The sequence below is a fragment of the Temnothorax nylanderi genome, unplaced genomic scaffold (genome assembly GCF_030848795.1).
Source record: "Temnothorax nylanderi isolate EJ_2023f unplaced genomic scaffold, tnyl_v1.0 TNYL_tig0270_pilon, whole genome shotgun sequence".
Taxonomy (NCBI): Eukaryota; Metazoa; Arthropoda; class Insecta; order Hymenoptera; family Formicidae; genus Temnothorax; species Temnothorax nylanderi.
In genome coordinates, this window is record NW_027249332.1 from 1 (window position 1) to 18,761 (window position 18,761).

Below are 18,761 nucleotides of genomic sequence, written 5' to 3' on the forward strand. Positions count from 1 at the left end.
TGAAATTGGCCACTTTCACCCCTCTCTACGGGCATGAAAAGTCGGACTTTTCGTGGAGGTGTTGTGAAAACAAAATTTCGGAAGGGCTTACAAAGCTCAACGGACGAATTTTTTTCTACATATTCTACATATTATATTATAGAAACTTTTATCATAAAATAAAATATTAATAAACAATGTTTATCAAAATGACTATAAAATCGTCAACTACAATGTAGACAGGTGTTTTGTAAATTTCTTCAAATTTTTTTAAATACTTTAAAGTAGAGAAAATGAAAAACAAGTAGAAACCTGCACATTGTTTTAAAGTGTGCAAGTAGAAACTTGCACATTGCTTCCTCATAGTTTTTAAGTGTGCAAGTAAAAACTTGTTTAAGTAAGCAAGTAGAGGAAGCCTTTTTGTATGCATAATTATTAGTAGATATTTATTAATTTGGCTTCCTCATAGAGGAAGAAAACTGAAAAAACAATTTTACTTCGGTCTTTTCTACCCCTTTTCATATATAATTCTTTTAAATTCGGTTGATTAGATTTAGCTTTATACGCGATCAAAACCGATTCTCAAAAAATTTAAATTCGACGTTTACGAACATAAGCAACACATTGGCATCGAAAACTCAAAAAACAATTTTTACTTCGGTCTTTCCTACCCCTATTTCATATATAATTCTTTTAAATTCGGTTGATTAGACTTAGCTTTATATACGATCAAAATTATGGACCTTTGATCGCGTATAAAGCTGGGTCTAATCAACCAATGGCATCGAAAACTGAAAAAACAATTTTTACTTTGGTCTTTTCTACCCCTATTTCATATATAATTCTTTTAAATTCGGTTGATTAGATTTAGCTTTATACGCGATCAAAAACCGATTCTCAAAAAATTTAAATTCGACGTTTTCGAACATAAGCAACACATTGGCATCGAAAACTCAAAAAACAATTTTTACTTCGGTCTTTCCTACCCCTATTTCATATATAATTCTTTTAAATTCGGTTGATTAGACTTAGCTTTATATACGATCAAATTATGGACCTTTGATCGCGTATAAAGCTAGGTCTAATCAACCAATGGCATCGAAAACTGAAAAAACAATTTTTACTTCGGTCTTTTCTACCCCTATTTCATATAATTCTTTTAAATCGGTTGATTAGATTTAGCTTTATACGCGATCAAAATTATGAACCTTTGATCGCGTATAAAGCTGAGTCTAATCAATCAATCTTAAAAATATATATGAAATAGGGGTAGAAAAGACTAAAAATATAATAAAATTAGAAATAGATCGATATCTCCAATTTGCGGAAGTTAGAGCAACCACAGACATTTTTAAAAAAATTCAAAATTTTTTTTAAAAAGAACCCCTTTACCAATCATTGCCAAATTCAATACCAACCTTCCTTGAATGATACTCTATCGATTAAAAAAAAAAACAGCCCGATATCTCAATATTTGCGGAAGTTAGAGCAACCACAACATCAAATGTGCACATACATACATACATACACACACACACACATACAGACATTTTTTTTAGGCGATATTTTGAGGTTTTACAACAATCTGAACATATTTACAGAAAAACTCAAAAACCAATCTCTTCGTTAGTTTCTTCTACCCCTATTTCATATATAATTTTTTTTAAATTTAATTGACTAAACCCAACTTAAACGCAATCGAAGGTTCATATACGAAATTCACGAAAACAAAGCTTCCTCTATGAGGAAGCAATTAATAATTATTTTCCACTAATTATTAATTTTCATTATTTTTAAATGAGTAGTAATACATTTTTGACAAACTAATAATTATTTTAATAATCTACTAATTAGAAAAGATCTACTATCTAACAAATTACCAAATTTTAAGTAATGGATAATTTATTTTTGCCTAAATATTAATTTTTTATTAGATAAGACGCGGATTATACGGGAGATGTGGCCCGAAACGAAGACAGAGAGGATACAGTCTGAGTGTGATGCTCAATATGACTGATATCAAAATGTGTCCCCCTTTAGATCATACAACTTTATCCGAAACATTTTTCCGTATCTCATATTTTCGAGATATTTGTCTGCAAATAGCGTCAGACGTGACAGACCCACGTATGCACTTAGAAGGTACTGACATTTATCACAATAATCAGTAAATAATGAGAGAAGGTCATTTCAAGTGACATAAAACTAACCAAGAAATCCGACTTAACCATAACTAGTCAAAACTAAAGCTCAGAGTATCCAAGTATCCGGAAATCCGTCCGTTCACCCGTTAGGGCCTTGGCACATAGAAAAACTTAAGCAGTAAGGAAATTAACGGTATGGAATTCGCTACCGCTTACCGTTATGCATTAAGTTCTTGACTGTGATTGGCTGATTTGCTTACTGCTTAAGTTTTTCTATGTGCCACGGTCCGTAAGGCCCGGACACATAGAAAAACTTAAGCAGTAAAACTGAAGCTGTTAGCAAATCAGCCAATCACAATCAAGAACAACCCTAATAGCCAAATGCTAGCAGAAATGCGGACAGTATGCCAGCAGATCCAAGCATGACCATCGAGCAGATTCCTGTCCCCTGCGTCCTCATTAAGCTTATTTTCTAGCAGCACGATCTGCTGCCCACAATGTAATCGCAGAAACGCGGCAGAAATCGTGCACGACATGCAGTCCACGATGTGATAGTAAAAATGTAGCAAGAATTGGGCATGGCATTACCATATGAGCTAATAACAGCAGAAACACAGCAGAAATGGTGCATGGCCTGCTGTCACAATATGATGGCAAAAATATAGCTAGAACAGAACGTAGCTCATTCTAACGTACTGGTTATTATATATATAATTTATTCCCCTATTACCATAAACAATATTTCAGTGGGAAGAATTGTTATTAATGACAGTAATTATACTATCAATTCAAAAGTATGCCACATTATAAGAGTGGACTCCAAGATACAACTGATACAAGTTGTGCAGTACCGTAATTTATATACCGTTCTTATACCATTTTGATCGTATTTTAAATACGAGAAAAGATGCCATCTAACGACGATGATGAAATTTACATAAAGAGCAAATCTTACATGATACGTGCTGTGGTTCTATTATTATTTTCTGACGTTAGACCATGCGACACTTCTGCTGTATTTATGCTGTTACTGTCTGAGATGGCAGGGCATGTTCGATTTCTGCTCCGTTTCTGCCATCACAGTAAGCTCTCTGATATGCTCAACTTCTGACGATTGTCTGCCTATACGACCTGATGTTATATTTTATACTTGATTTTAGTCTGCTTCTTGTCGACATATTGTATCAACACGTAATACTTAAATTTTTATTGTTCCTACGCTGACATATTCTGTTTCATTTTTGCATTATTTCTGGCATCATATTATGACGTCAGATTCTGCTAGAGTTCTATTTCATTTCTACGCACATTATCTGATACGGAAGATCATGCTTTGTTACTGCTAAAATTATGCCAGTATAGCTTGCGGCACACAGTTTGTAAAGTCTGCTAAAAGCAGGCTTGGCTATCTGGAAGGCACAGCCCTAAGCGGAAGCGAATCTATAGAATCTATACCGTTGATTCTTACTGCTTAAGTTTTACTGCTTAAATTTTTCTATATGCCAAGGCCCTTACCCGTTATATACGGGTCTAGACCGGTTTCGCGGGTACCCACAGATAATTCAAATTTAGGTTAGCTATATACCTACACGACGCGGATATCCGTACGATACGGGCACCCGAATTATTCAGGGGTACCCACGGAACCGGTCCAGTAGTGCAATTCTGTAACTCGTTATGCATTGTTATGTGTTCATAATGACAGTTGCACAGGTACCTAAAGTTTAGAGCTACCGATATTCACTGCCAGTACTAAAAGTCTATCTGTAAATTAATTACGTCACGCACAATATAAATAGTCAGTATTGACAGCGAATATCGGAGCGCAGCCTAATTTTCGTGTTATAAAAAGAAATAGTTACCCTATTACGGGCTGGATACAGGAAATAGGCAGGTAGGATCGCAGGCGCGACTCACCGTCCGCTGGATGTAATTTTTTATACGGATATCCGTACGATACAGGCACCCGAATTATTCAGAGGTACCCGTGGAACCGGTCCAGTAGTGCAATCTGTAACCGTTATGCATCGTTATGTGTTCATAATGACAGTTGTGCAGGTTTTTAGGGCTGCGTTCCAATATTTACTGCCAGTACTAAAAGTCTATCTGTAAATTACATCACGCACAACATAAATTTTTAGTATTGACAGCAAATATTGGAACACAGCCTAGTTTTCGTGTTATAAAAAGAAATAGTTACCCTATTACGGGCCGGATACAAGATATAGACAGGTACGATTGCAGGCGCGACTCACCGTCCGCTGGATGTAATTTGTTATGCGGATATTCGTACAATACACGCACCCGAATTATTCAGGTGTACCCGCGGAACCGGTCCAATAGTGCAATTCTGTAACTCGTTATGCATCGTTATGTGTTCATAATAACAGTTGTGCATGTATATTTAAAGTTTAGGGCTGCGTTCCGATATTCGCTGCCAATACTAAAAGTCTATCTGTAAATTACGTCACGCACAATATAGATTTTTAGTATTGACAGCGAATATTGGAACGCAGCCTAGTTTTCGTGTTATAAAAAGAAATAGTTACCCTATTACGGGCCGGATACAAAATATAGACAGGTACGATCGCAGGCGCGACTCACCGTCCGCTGAATCTAATCCGTTATTAGCAGACAATTTACGGGGTTTTTTCGCTCTCCCTCGGGTGAGAAGAGACAATTTTACTCACTCACAAAGGTTCATTCACTTACAGAGAAAATGTCACGATATATCGATAACTTGTTGGGTGCGAGAGAGAACCACATTTGTTTAAGAAAACTTTTGTCCACAATGCGCAAACAAGGATAGCGCGGTGAGCAAGACGTCATCTCTACGTTTGCGCATTGCGAGCAAAGATCATCGATCTACTTTTCTCTCTTGTATTCAACTTGGACACAGATCATTGCATAGGCAAACCTATATACAATATTATTAAACGATTATACATATAATAATGTAAATTAAATAGTATTATAGACGTAAATCTAATTAGTTTTGTAACAATTTTGTGTGTGTGTGTGTGTGTGTGTGTGTGTGTGTGTGTGTGTGTGTGTGTGTGGGCAATAAAGTTAAAACTATAATTATATAAATGCTAATTAAATTTATAAATACAAATTAAATACATATTATAATTAATTAATTAAATATTGTTACCTGGAACATCGCTTGAAGAGTTCTCGTTTTCATTAATAGTAGGATGATATAATAATATATACGATTATTTTTATTAAATAATTTGTGTGTCTTATGCTTACTCGTTCGAATAAAAATAAATATCTTCACTTGTGTCTTGGAAAAATATGTATCTGTATTCCCGGTTCTGAGTGTCTTCGACCTTAGCAAATTTCTTGCGAATACAGCGAGAGAAGAAACCGTATATGTATGTACGTTCGATCGCAGTGATGCTAGAGATAAGACGCGAGTCACGCGAGCGACGCGGCCCGAATTGGTCGAAACGGAGATAGAGATGGATAGAGGGGATAAAGTTGGAGGAGAGTATTGCTCAATTAAATTGCACTTTCACAAATATTTTTAATACATGTATTTAATATTCATGCAAAACTTACATATTAAATATTAAATCGAACGACTAAATTCAAAATCATGAAAACGGAGGCATGTGTAAAAAAAAAGAAAAAGTCATGCATTGGTGCGCACGAAATGAGAACAAAAAACATTGGAAATTATCTCCCAGATCTGCTTGGAGGGGACGATACTCCGAGCATACGTAATGACGTGGTTTTTCAGATTCGTATTAGCGAAACAATAACCATCGGTTTCGCAGGTATAATTGGTTTCCGGGCAAATGTCGCAATAGCTCTTCAGTAATCCGTTCACAGAGCACGAGACGTGGAGTATACAGAGGAGCGCCAGGGCAAGGAGGCTCGCCATGCCGCCGTCGCGGACGCCTCTCACCTTACTGCTATATCGCCCTGTGGAACGACATCAACAATATATATTATTTCCTAAAGTTACATACACCCCCCCTTCCCACACACACACACACGTGTATGTGCACTATAATAAAATGCTAATATAGATAGCATTATATATATATATATATATATATATATATGTATGTATATATAAATATATATATTAATATTTTACATATTAATATTCAAATATACATTTATTACTTTTTTCTTCTAACCTTTATTGTCTGTAATTTCCTCGACCTCGATTTCTTCTACCCCAATTGTAGTGTGCAGATGACAATTGATATAAAAACTGCATAAATCGTTCTTGTTGCCGGCGAACTCCACTCCTTCTTCCTCTACGTCTCCATAAATCTTTAGAATTACAACATACAATGTTACTATATAATTATATAATAATATAAAATATAATATATATAAATCTAATTAGTTTTTATAATAATTGCCAATTGCAGTAAAAGTAATATAGTGTTAACACTGCTTTTGCTGTATTGGCAATAAAGTTGAAACTATAATTATACAAATGCTGATTAGGTTTATATTACACAATTCATTATCAAGTACAAATTAAATACAATTATAATTAATTAATTAAATAAAATCATAATTAATTAATTAAAATATTGTTACCTGGAACATCGTTCTCGTTTTCAACAATAAGATCATCAGTAGGATGATCAACTGCAGGACCAGAAGTTCTAGGACGATCAACAGTAGAAGGAGAAATTATAGGACGATCAACTGCAGGACGAGACATTGTAAGACGATTGCCTGCAGGACGAGAAATTGTAGGACGATCGACTGCAGGACGAGAAGTTGTAGAACAATCAACTGCAGGACGAGACATTGTAAGATGATTGCCTGCAGGACGAGAAATTGTAGGACGATCGACTGCAGGACGAGAAGTTGTAGAACAATCAACTGCAGGACGAGACATTGTAAGATGATTGCCTGCAGGACGAGAAATTGTAGGACGGTCGACTGCAGGACGAGAAATTATAGAACAATCAACTGCAGGACGAGAAGTTGTAGGACGATCAACTGTATGACGGTCAACTGTAGGACGATCAACTGCAGCAGGACGAGAAATTGTAGGACGATCAACTGTAGGACGATCAGCTGTAGAACGATCAACTGGTTGATTATCACCAACGGGATGATCACCAACAGAACGGGCATCTACGGGACGATCACCAGCAGAACGGTCATCGACGGGACGATCACCAGCCACACGATTATCAACGGAACAATTATCAGCAGGATCACGTTGAGTAATAACGTTCAAAGGACTTAAATCGAATTTTGTGAAGTCGTAGTTAAGTAATTCGTCATCATCGATTTCCATCTAAAATTAGGATATTAGTTAGATGGATCACATTTATTAAAATTTATGTAATTTCTTTACGCGTTTAATACAAATGTACTTACATTTTTCGGTGTATCTGTCGCCATTTTCGTCTTTTTATCTTTCTTGTAGTTTCTGTAGTTATCTTTTTATCTTTCTTGTACTTTCTGTAGTTATCTTAAATGGTAGCACCAAGGTAGCGTAATAATCCGTTTCCGTTTCGACTATAATTACGTAAATAATGTATCCGTTGCAGAAAAGGGGAAGCCAAAGAGACGTGACCACAAAACAAAATCATAAATTTAAAAGAGTGTGTTTTTTTTCGTAGTGATGTCACAGTAAAATTTGAATCACGCGATAAACTGTCTGCTGCTTGTTGTAGATTTTTCCTCGCGCGACATAGAAATTGTTTCGCGATATTTTCCTTTGCCAAGCCTATACACGCTTGTGCTAGACCCTTCAATGCAAGAATGTGCCGTTCATCGTTCTGCAATATACTCTCGAAGGCTTCTTTGGCTTCTTTATGTTGACCAATGAGCTAGGGAAAAAATTTTACACGAATATTACATTTATCTAGCACATTTACGGAAAATATTCAGATCTTCGTCCAACAGTAAAACTCGAACAAGGCGTACCCAATATCTAACATCGTCTACAATACATATTCATTGTAAAGGATAAGCTTCTTAGCTTGTAGGCGTCTATCACTTAATGATATATGATAACGTTAATATTACTCACTAGGATGCCTGAAAATAGCTTTGGTGAGTATTCGTGTAGCTTGAGTGAGATTTCCCTGAATAACTTGATGGTATGCTGACAGTATGACGACGTGATAACCATACTCGTGATGATTTTCATATGACTTCAATTCGTTCAGTACCAAAGAAGTCAAATTAACGTCGTCATGTAAAATTCCTAACGCGGCAGTCGCTAAGAAACCAGTCACAATAGGCGGTTTTATTTGTATACATTGGAATAGCAGGGTCTTGACAGCATCTGCCCCTTGGAACATGTAAGCGATCGCGGCCATCGCGCACAAGATATTCGCTTTATCCGCACTAGTGTCTGCTAGCCAATGTAAAGCTGCTTCATATGTATTGTACGATTCTTCGTACTGCTTGGCTAAATACATACAAGACATTTTTTTAATTTATTAAAGTTACACGTTTAGCTGTACATAAATTTAAGTATATAATTTTTTTTTAATTTCCATGACTCCATGAGAGTATTTGAATCATAGTTGACAGATCTCAATGGGTTTTATCTCAGTTTTAAAAGAAATTGATTAGAGAATCGAAAATTGTAAGTAAAGGAGCATGAAATGAATGGTGTAACCCGTCTTGGGAACTTATATTTCAATACGATAAAAATAATTTCTAATATTTCTATACCTTTGAATAAGGATAATGCAAGATGGCACTGAGAATTAAAATTTGCGCATTTCACTTGTTTGCACAATGCCACCGCTTCTTCGTACTTTCCGGTTTGAATCAGGATGCGTGCCAAGTTTATGGATATCATATCTCTTTCTTCATCCTCGCTTAGTTTTAAAGCTATGGCAAATTGCTTAGCCGCCGTGTTGTATAATTTCAGCCGTTCCAATAATAAGCCATGGGTATTCAAGGCGTAAACATCATACGGCTCGCGTTCTGGAAAAAAAAACCAGAAATTTGCCTTAAAGTACTGAAGAGAGTATCACATCATGCTGATAACATTATCTGCTAACCTAAATACCAAGTGAGAACGTCAGATGCTGCAGGTATCGCGTGCATGTTCTCGATAAAATAGATCAACAGCGGATCTTTCTTCATTGCGGGACTCAGGAGAGTAGTAAGCACCCAATGAGCATAGCCTAAAGCCGCTTGATTGTGATAACCCAGTTGCGTCGAATGCCGAAACAGATCCATCGCTTCCTTCCTCAGGATCTTTTCCGCGATTAATCCTTGTCCGACCCAGCTATTCACGTAACTAGGATCCGCACGTTGCGCTCGAGAAAATACTTCATTCGCTTTATAGATATCTCCTAAATGTTGCAACAAACATATGTCACAAAAAATGCGTACATTTTAATAAAAGTTAAAAAATTAATTATCTTTAGAATACCTAGATACAAGTATAATGTTCCCAAATTGCTCCAAGCTGTTGCATTGTTCGATTCTCTCTCGATCGCCATAACGTAACAATGCTGAGCCAGAGCATAATTTTTTACATACACTGTCATACAAATAACACCCAGAATATTCCAATGTAGCCATGATTGCGGGCAGAGTTTAACGGCACGTTTTGCAGCCTCGTAGCACTTAGTCGCCACATCGCTCTTATTGACTGTAGTAGCGCGATTTAGTTGCATCAAATAACAGCAGGTTAAATCATGCCATAACGATGCAGAATTTTGCATGGATATTATCCGATTAAAATACCTGAAAATAAGACAATTGGATGATAAAGTGAGATTTTATAAAACGTAAAAATGATACAAAATATTAATGAAATCTCATGACAATATTCATAAGCATTTGATACATGCAATCTGTTGTATATTAATAATTGTATGCCATTTAAGAATGCTACCAGACTGCGGTTGTAGTCTTCCATATCCCAATATATTTTACCAAACAGCAACCAAGCTTCAGAATTTTCTAAAGCCAGCTCGAGAATGTTAACAGCGTCCTGATACTGTTTGTGCTCTTTTAGATGCAACGCTTTGAGAACAAAAGCTTGGAGCTTAGTTTTATCCTGAGATTCCAAATTATTTATGATAGCAGTAACATCTGGTTCATCCAGTAATATATTTGTGCGTGCATGTATCACTCGCAATTGTACGGAAGGCTCAATGCTTAATTAATAAATATCAAGAAAGGATTTATAAGGTTTGCGTTAAATAATACTCACCTCTTCGCACATCTGACGCGCTTCCACCAATTGCCAATTACATTTAAAGGTCATAATGTAAAGGTCATAATGTATTTGGCTTAACATCAACCAAGCATAAAACGATTGCGCATTTAACGAGACTACTTTTTTCAAGCAATCGCGCGAATCGATTAAGTCATCCTTTCTTTTCAAATATGCTGCTTTTACGATAAGCGCAGCATCGGAATTTGTGCTCAGCTTGAAAAGCGGCTCATAATGCCGTGGGTGCGTTAGGCCCAAGGAACTGCGCGGATCACTTCCCCCTGCGGCCAATTCAAGCCCATCACACAATACAAAGGTTAGGTGAATGACAGAATGAACGTACTATCTGTACTGAGTGCAGAACGTACACGTACAAACTGTCACGCACTGCAACAGTGCACGAGTGCACTCTCGTGTCAAAAATGAGAAAGTGACACACAAGCCGCCATTTTTGTCCGACGTGGACGTTTCTTAAAATAAAAATGTTCCACATTTGGACTTTGCATCACAATATCTCCGCTCGTAGGGCACGTAACGGAAAAATAAGGACTCATATTATGTAAGTCGACCCCAAGCTATCGATCAAGCCTACTTAGAACTTGATCCGTTCACTCGTTATTGAGATCTCAAAATCTCGGATACTCGCAACTCGTGCGTTCGCGTAAAAGAGTCACGGTGCGTCTCGCTCCGCGCGTACTTGGCGCGAGACACTACCGTGTCTCTTGATAAAACTCATGATATTTTTGTTTTGACACGGAGATATTGAAATATCGAAACCATCCATTCTCGACTATATTAGATATCGAAATGAGTCAAATAGAAAATTTTGTAACATATATAAATTTATAGATAGTGATTACTTTGTACAGGACAATAACAGATAATACCAGGAAATACACATACTCTGACATGTTTTTCTCCAAAAAAACATGGTAAATGATAAATAAATGAGGTGTTTTGTTTGCCATACTTCCAAGAGTCGGGTGGTCCAATTATGTTATGGGCAGCAAAGAATATGCTAAAATTCTGACCGTTTCTTTTTATGGTAACAAATCTTTTCTTCACAAAATGATAGACAAAGTCGACACTACCCTCTTCTCCTACGGATATTCTGCCGATGTAGGGATATCGACTACAACTCTCGCAATTTAAAGATTTATTGTGGGTTGTCATATTGTCTCTCTAAAAGAAGACAAAGAATATGGAGAATAATAATCTTTTCTTTTTAGCATATGCTAAAATGCATTATAATATTATATAAATTAATAATTATAGCGTTAAGATTATATGTATAATCTAACAATAAGTTTATCTTGCTTCCATTCGCATTGCTAATACTGACATTATTACATAGTCTGCATGTATGTGTTGAATATCATTATTAAATAATTAATTATTTTAAAAAAATAACAGTTATTTTTTAATTTTGTTAATGTAGAAAAATGTTCTTTTATAAATCTGAAATATCGGGAGCTTTGTGTTCTTCTCTCGGTTCTTCTACTGCCACGTGGCACACACGTGCACGAGCACACACACAAAAGAAAGAACAAAAAAATTACACTATTTAGATTGCCGACATTCGCCAGAGTTACGCTTGATTTCTAAATGACTATAAAGTCCCATTCTACAATAGTCGTAAGAGTAGATGTAAAACGCGTAAGCAGCCCAGGTAGCACATATATTATTTTCATAAACATTTTTTGAACCTATACATAGTTTCATAACCGTAAAGAACCATTAAGAAACGTTTGAACAAAAATGTTTTTGAAACCATGATTCAAGAAACGCATTTTTTACGTTTCTACAATTAACAAAATACCTATTTGTTAAATTTTTCCTTTCAAAATTATAATTTGCTTTATCTATATATATATAGTAGCTTTAATAGCCTTTTTTGAAACATTTAAATTTATATTGCACTAATTATTATTGCACAAATCATTTTATTCACGCACATATATCCACTTATTTACCTAAATTAATTTTGTCCTACCGGTCTTAATCTATTTGTCATCGGACAAATCTGAGCTTAGAAAACTTCCAACAGTTATTGCAAAATAAACGTTCTGCTGAACATGGCCATTGAAAGAACATTTATACGTGTGTTTCGTATTGAAGAACTTCCTGAACTGGTGCACATCAATGATGCAATTAAGTTAGAGTAAGACAAGTATAATTTTGTTTTACTTCAACTTATTGCACGGATGTGCACCAGTTCAGGAATTTCTTCGAAAAGGAACAGACGTCATAGATGCTATATGCATTAAGCTTCTAGAACATTCTCACGCATGTCTCAAAGACGTCATAAACACGTTAAAAAAACGTGAAAAGTAGGAATTTTAAGGGAGGATTCTACTGTAATGAGTCAAAAAATCAATTTTTTTTGCATAAATAAATAGTATAAGGTTTCAAGAACATATTCCCAAAGCGTTATCGTCGAATTCGTAAGATTGATGAAACAACAGCCTCTTTAGTGAGACGCGCTGTGGATCGATACAGCAGAAGTACGCTGTACTCTGTACTGACTTCGCAGTGTCCTCGGCATTCTATCCTTGTGGGAACAAAAGAATTCTTTATACCTGCCTAGACCCTCAACTATTTTGTTTGACCCTACATGTGTTTATATTTATGTGTTAGTATTTGTGTGTGTATGTGTATGTGTGTATGTGTGTGTGCACCTTAGAAAGCACTAAAGAAGCTCGAACAGCCAAGAGAATGACGAAAACTGCCGAACAGGAGTTTTATGAGGAAGAGGAAGGCATTTTATATAGACCCGGATAATAGCGGATTGAGCGTTATTTAACTGTAAGTATCATGGAAATATCAAAAACTTCATTTCTTTATTCAACTGCGATTCTTTTGACCCGCCATATTGAATCCGCTATTTTGAATTTTAAAAAATCTGATATCAGATTCGGATTCAGCGACCTCAAAAACCTTTATACTAAAATTTTCATGCATTTATACGTGCGTTTTTGGCTGATAGCAAAAAAAAAAACTTTACACGCGTTTTTCTTAAAACTACTTTTTCCAACTTGGTGTGCATGATAACTCAAAAAGTAATCAATCAAATAACTTTTGCCACGTACGATTCGATTCCTTACAATTTTCTCCAGGGATTGAACCTACCGCTACATTTTATTGTTTATTGAAGATTGATTTTTTGATCGAAAGAAATGTCACTTTTCTTACGATTGCTGTAACTTCTTCAATTTTTCATATTTTTTTCATATTTTTTGCAAGTAGGTTCAATCCCCGCGTAATTGATTAAACTGTAAAGAAAATTTTGGTTTTTTGCTTTCAGATATAACTCAGCTCGTTGCTACATTGCACACCGATAACCGTTGCTTTACCGACATTGTGGCACAAAGCATTATTGTAGGCCAACACGATAAAAATTAATAAAATTTAAAAAAAATCTTTTTCTTCTTTAAGAATGCCTGTTTATATCACAAAAAAATTAATCCAATATCACTTATAGTTTTCTTTAAAAAAATTTCAAAAAAATCATTATTTTTCGCCCGGCTACAGCAGAATCCACCCTTAAATGTCTTTATCTAAAATGTCTTTATCATTAAAACAAAACGTTTCTAGTTTTTTAAACGTTATTTTATCGTAAAAGAAACGTTCCATCGAACGTTTTTCGAATGGACATTTTTACTCATGAGAAACATTTCTAGAAATCGGTTATAAAACGTTTCGGAAAAACGCTTATAAGACATTTCTAAAACGTGTATGTGCTACTTGGGAGTAAGCTATTGACTAATAAGATTTTTACAATCCAAGAATAATCGATTGTAGTTAATCAACTTTTACTGCTTACGTCTTACCGCATACTCTTACAGTTATTGTAGAATGGGTTTAAAATTTTCCGAAATGTATTTTTTATCTTACTCAATGTATTATCTTTTATCTCATTTTCTGATATAGGTTGTAGCGATCTAACAATAAGTCGCACAAAAGGTCACACAGTGAATATAAGAATTAATTATCTACCGGAAATTTAACTCGCAACTGAATCAAAAAATTAATCAGAAAAACTAATTTCTATCGATTTTCATACTACTTACTGTTTATCAGCAAGATGGTAGTAGGTCTACACAGTACTGTTATTTCGTGGACACTGCTGGGACTTGGACCCTCCACCATCTGACTGTGCGGCGGCTGTGTGCTCGGCGTTCGGCCAGCTTCGAGCGGCCGAAAAGCGTATCGTAGACATACATCTGCAACGGAGAGAAAGATGAGAGTGGTCATGCCCGGGTTTTGGCTGTACCCGAATCCTGTCGGTATGTGCACGTTTTTGTGGTTCTCTTCCGTTCTATGTCCACTATTTTGTAGTAATGTCAACGATTTTTTCGTTCTCTTCCATTAGATTCACGATTTTTTGGTTTTATTTCCAAAGAGAATAAAAAATCGTAGACATAGCACCACAAAAACGTGCACATACCGACAGGATTCGGGTACAGCCAAAACGTGAACACTCATCTTTCTCTCTGATCTGCAGTCTCTTTCTTGCTCGAGCTAGCGTCGCCAGCCACGAGAATCGTAAAATTCTATCGCACTCGGCTCGCGCGTCTTACTCTCGTTTTCGCGTGTAGTCCCTTTCCGCACTAAGCGCGAGACATTATCGTGTCTCTTGATTATGTCACAATTAAAACGTAAAAATTATTAATTAAATAAATCTTTAATTATATTGAAATTTATCCTGTACATAAAAAATATAAATTAAATACATTTATAATCTCTACATTTATTTAAATACATTTGAACAAATGATTTTCTTCAAATATAATAAGAGCCAGTAAATTTCATTGCAATCTCTGCTGTAATAAACTTTTTTAACATATTCAGATTAAAGACTTATTGTTAGTATAACAACTTTATCTTTATCTATACATATTCTGAGCATTTTCGAATATTGTTATTCGAATACAATATTCTGAAAACAATATTTGAAAATATAATTAGTTGTACTTATTAAAGTACACGTATATTATTTTCATAAATAATTACAAATACATAAATATTATGTTTGAAAATTAGTAAATATTGTTTTTTGTATATTTTGATCACCATATCTTTTCTTAATTTATCATTATTTTAATTGAGTCTCTCATAAAATTTTATAAGTTTAGTTAAATTGTCAATTGAAAGAGAAAGACTACAATTTTGAGGGAATTAATCAGCGTTATAAATTGAGTGGATGCTACAATATTATTATCCCATATTAATGTGTCAAGAATGTAATGCATTTTACTGGAGTGATACAAGTAGTTTTTTATTGTATGAAGAAACATTAACAAAATTAGAAGAGCATTTACTTCATAAAACACGGGGTAAATAATGATTCCGTACATAATATACAACATGACGTAAATAAAGAAATGATACCAGTACGTCGCTTTATACGAGAACATTATTCAAAATTAAAAGGATCAGATGCGGCAAAATGCAACTATTGCTTTGAAGTTATTGTTTACAAACACAAATATCATAGATTACATAAACACTTAAAAAATAATCATGCAGACAAATTAACGGAAGAAGAAAAGAAAAAAAAGATTACTTTGGTGTTGAGATTACATCACAATAAAGGGGTCACTTGACAAAATGTATGCAATATGCAACAAATGTAATAATAAATTCTCCGTAATTAATGCTATATATTCGATCAAGCACTTGAAAAAGTGTGGGTTAAGTATTATCCATTTAAAAAATGACTAAAATACTAAGGAATATAGAATTAATATAACAATTAATAAGGGAAAGGCCAATAATCGAGCAATAATGGATGTTAATTTATATAATTATTAATCACATATATGTAAACAACGGAACGTTTCGACTTTACCGAGTCTTCTTCAGCCGTAGAATAGAATTGATAATAATGAAATACTCAATAAATAAAGAAAATGTAACGGATACAAATACAAATCAAAGCACTTATATAATTACTATTTGTATTATGACCGAAATTGCGTTTTTAATCGCAATTCCGTCTGTGTGATTCTGTACGTAATATTTGAGTCTATAAACACTTGATCGCTTCTAAATAACCGAATAATAAGATTCTTAAAACGGTACACTTAGGCCCATATTTTCAACTCTCTTTTATCGAAAAAAGCACACATTTATGTCTGAAATGCTATAGTTTATGTTACATATACTATAGCATCTCAGAAATAAAAACGCGTTTTTATTTATCGATAAAAGAGAGTTGAGAATACGGACCTTATAATTTTTAACGGAATAATGCGCACTAACTAATTTCTTTATCGTATTTCTTACTTCTTTTATCCATAATATAAATGTATGTCTTTATTATAATTGTACATATTAATGTAGCATAACCGGCCCAGATATAAAAGTGATACGGATGCATGATACGAACAAATTAGATACCTATTCTGGGCCGATTTTTGAAGCCACGCATTACTTATACTATTTTCGCTCGAGAATCAATGACCGAAAATATATTGGCTACATTTGGCGCAATACGAATGAATATATTTTTATCTATTCGCAAAACAGCATAGAAAATCTATTTGAATGCGTAAGCACGTTGATTGTTGATTCATTGATTCGACGCGTTATACTTAACACTGACTTTGCTTTGTGCTTACGGTACCTCGTATGATACATTTTGTTCTTTATGTACTCTAATCGCATATTAAGATTAATCTGTTTTTATATTGTAGTATGAGAAAATATGCACAAGAGGCAGTTATTGAATACAGCGCGACTGAAAAGAAATCATGCAATACTTATCTTAACAGTGAGGTGCCTATAGCACGATGTTATCATCTTGTTTTCCCAGAAATCAAATAGTAAAATCATAATATTAATACACATGGATGGATTTGGCATTCAATGCTCTTTAATTTTTGTTCTTACAAAATTTTTAAATTTTACAAAAATAATAGGTAAAGATGGGAATAAATTAAAAAATTTGACTTTTTTGAAAAATGTTAATATATCATTGCAAAGAGTATAAAATATCATAAAACTCTTAACTTTTGTATAAAACGCTTTATTCATATATTTTATATTTTCGAAAATACTTGTTAATAATGAAAAAATCTGTTATTTTCGAGTTGTTTCCTAAACGTTGAGATATGCAGCTAAAAAAATATGGGTCTAATATTTTTTGATACTCTACAACATATCTAATAAAGGTCATCAAAATCAATGAGGGACACTTCCGACCATTTTCTTGCGGACAATATTAAAAAATATATATTTGTATTATCTTTTTATGTATTTTAATGTATTAATCAAATTATTTTCTATACAGAATTTTCCATCTCTATAAAAAATATTTTAGTATTTGCTTTTACAATTAGACACAAATTTTTCAACAAATTTAAATAAAGGACTATGCCCAGTTTCATATGAAAAATTAGGCCCCCAATGGACAGCAATTAGACATAGCTAGAATTGTAAGGCATCAAAATATGATTAAGGGGGAATTCTAGTGTAATGGGTCAAAAAAATCGAAAGTTTTTTGCATAAATAAATAGTATAAACCTTGAAGAATATATTCCCCAAGCATTATTGTTGAATTCATAAAATTGACAAAACTGCAGCTCCTTTTAGTGAGGCGCGCGGAGGATCGATACGCAGCAGGCGGTACAGAATCCGTACCTGCCTCGCAGTTTAGGCGGTAAACCTAACTTTATCTGCTTAGATTCTCAACAATAGGGTTTCGTTTAAATCTGCGATTGTGTTAGGTATATTTTTGTGTGTATGTGTGTGTGTATTGTGTGTGCAAAACAAGCGGAGCTCCGTACCTTGGAAAGCACCAAAGAAGCTCGGACGGCCAAGAAGATGATGAAAACTGCCGAACAAGAATTTTTCGGGGAAAAAGAAGAATTTTATATGGGCTCGGAATAGCGGACTAAGCATTGTTTAACTGTAAGTATCGTGAAAATATCAAAAACTTTATTTCTTTATTTAACTGGTACCCTTTTAATCCGCCATATTAAATCCGCCATTTTGATTTTTGATTTTTGATTTTTGATGTGATTTCTGCCCAGTGCTCTGAATGTCAACGTGAAGAAATTCGGATTCAGCCAGATTCGGATTCAGCGACCTCAAAAACATTTATACTGAAATCTTCATGCATTTCTACGTGTTTTTTTGGCTGACAGTAAAAAAATAAACTTTAAACGCGTTTTTCTCAAAACTACTTTTTCCAACTTGGTGTGCAAGATAACTCAAAAAGTAATCAATCAAATAACTTTTGCCACGTACGATTCGATTCCTTACAATTTTCTCCAGGGATTGAACCTACCGCTACATTTTATTGTTTATTTATAACATTTTTATCAACAATAGAAGATTGATTTTTTGATCGAAAAAAATGTCACTTTTCTTACGATTGCTGTAACTTCTTCAATTTTTCATATTTTTATTTGCAAGTAGGTTCAATCCCCGCGTAATTAATTAAGCTTTAA

At 34.5% G+C, this 18,761-nt stretch overlaps 1 protein-coding gene and 1 pseudogene across 3 annotated transcripts; both read right to left on the reverse strand.

Moving 5' to 3' along the window:
- Window positions 1-5,650: 5,650 nt before the first annotated feature.
- Window positions 5,651-10,435, reverse strand: LOC139780265 (superkiller complex protein 3-like). 3 transcript variants are annotated; one of them, XR_011720193.1, is made up of 9 exons: window positions 9,982-10,108; window positions 9,514-9,830; window positions 9,137-9,433; window positions 8,802-9,059; window positions 8,149-8,532; window positions 7,491-7,945; window positions 6,693-7,407; window positions 6,278-6,416; window positions 5,651-6,056 (listed from the first exon to the last, which is right to left on the reverse strand). XR_011720193.1 is itself a non-coding variant. In XM_071718845.1 (6 exons), the coding sequence occupies exons 2-6, from the start codon at window positions 9,806-9,808 to the stop codon at window positions 7,977-7,979; spliced, it is 1,317 nt and encodes a 438-aa protein (XP_071574946.1). In that variant the 5' UTR covers window positions 9,809-9,830; window positions 10,303-10,435; the 3' UTR covers window positions 7,960-7,976. The 3 variants fall into 3 exon arrangements, 2 of the variants coding, with proteins under 2 accessions (XP_071574946.1, XP_071574945.1); XM_071718845.1 differs by lacking the exons at window positions 5,651-6,056; window positions 6,278-6,416; window positions 6,693-7,407; window positions 7,491-7,945; window positions 9,982-10,108 and adding exons at window positions 7,960-8,059; window positions 10,303-10,435; XM_071718844.1 differs by lacking the exons at window positions 5,651-6,056; window positions 6,278-6,416; window positions 6,693-7,407; window positions 7,491-7,945 and adding an exon at window positions 7,960-8,059.
- LOC139780278 (uncharacterized) lies at window positions 9,814-14,559 on the reverse strand (annotated as a pseudogene).
- Between the last annotated feature and the right edge of the window lie 4,202 nt (window positions 14,560-18,761).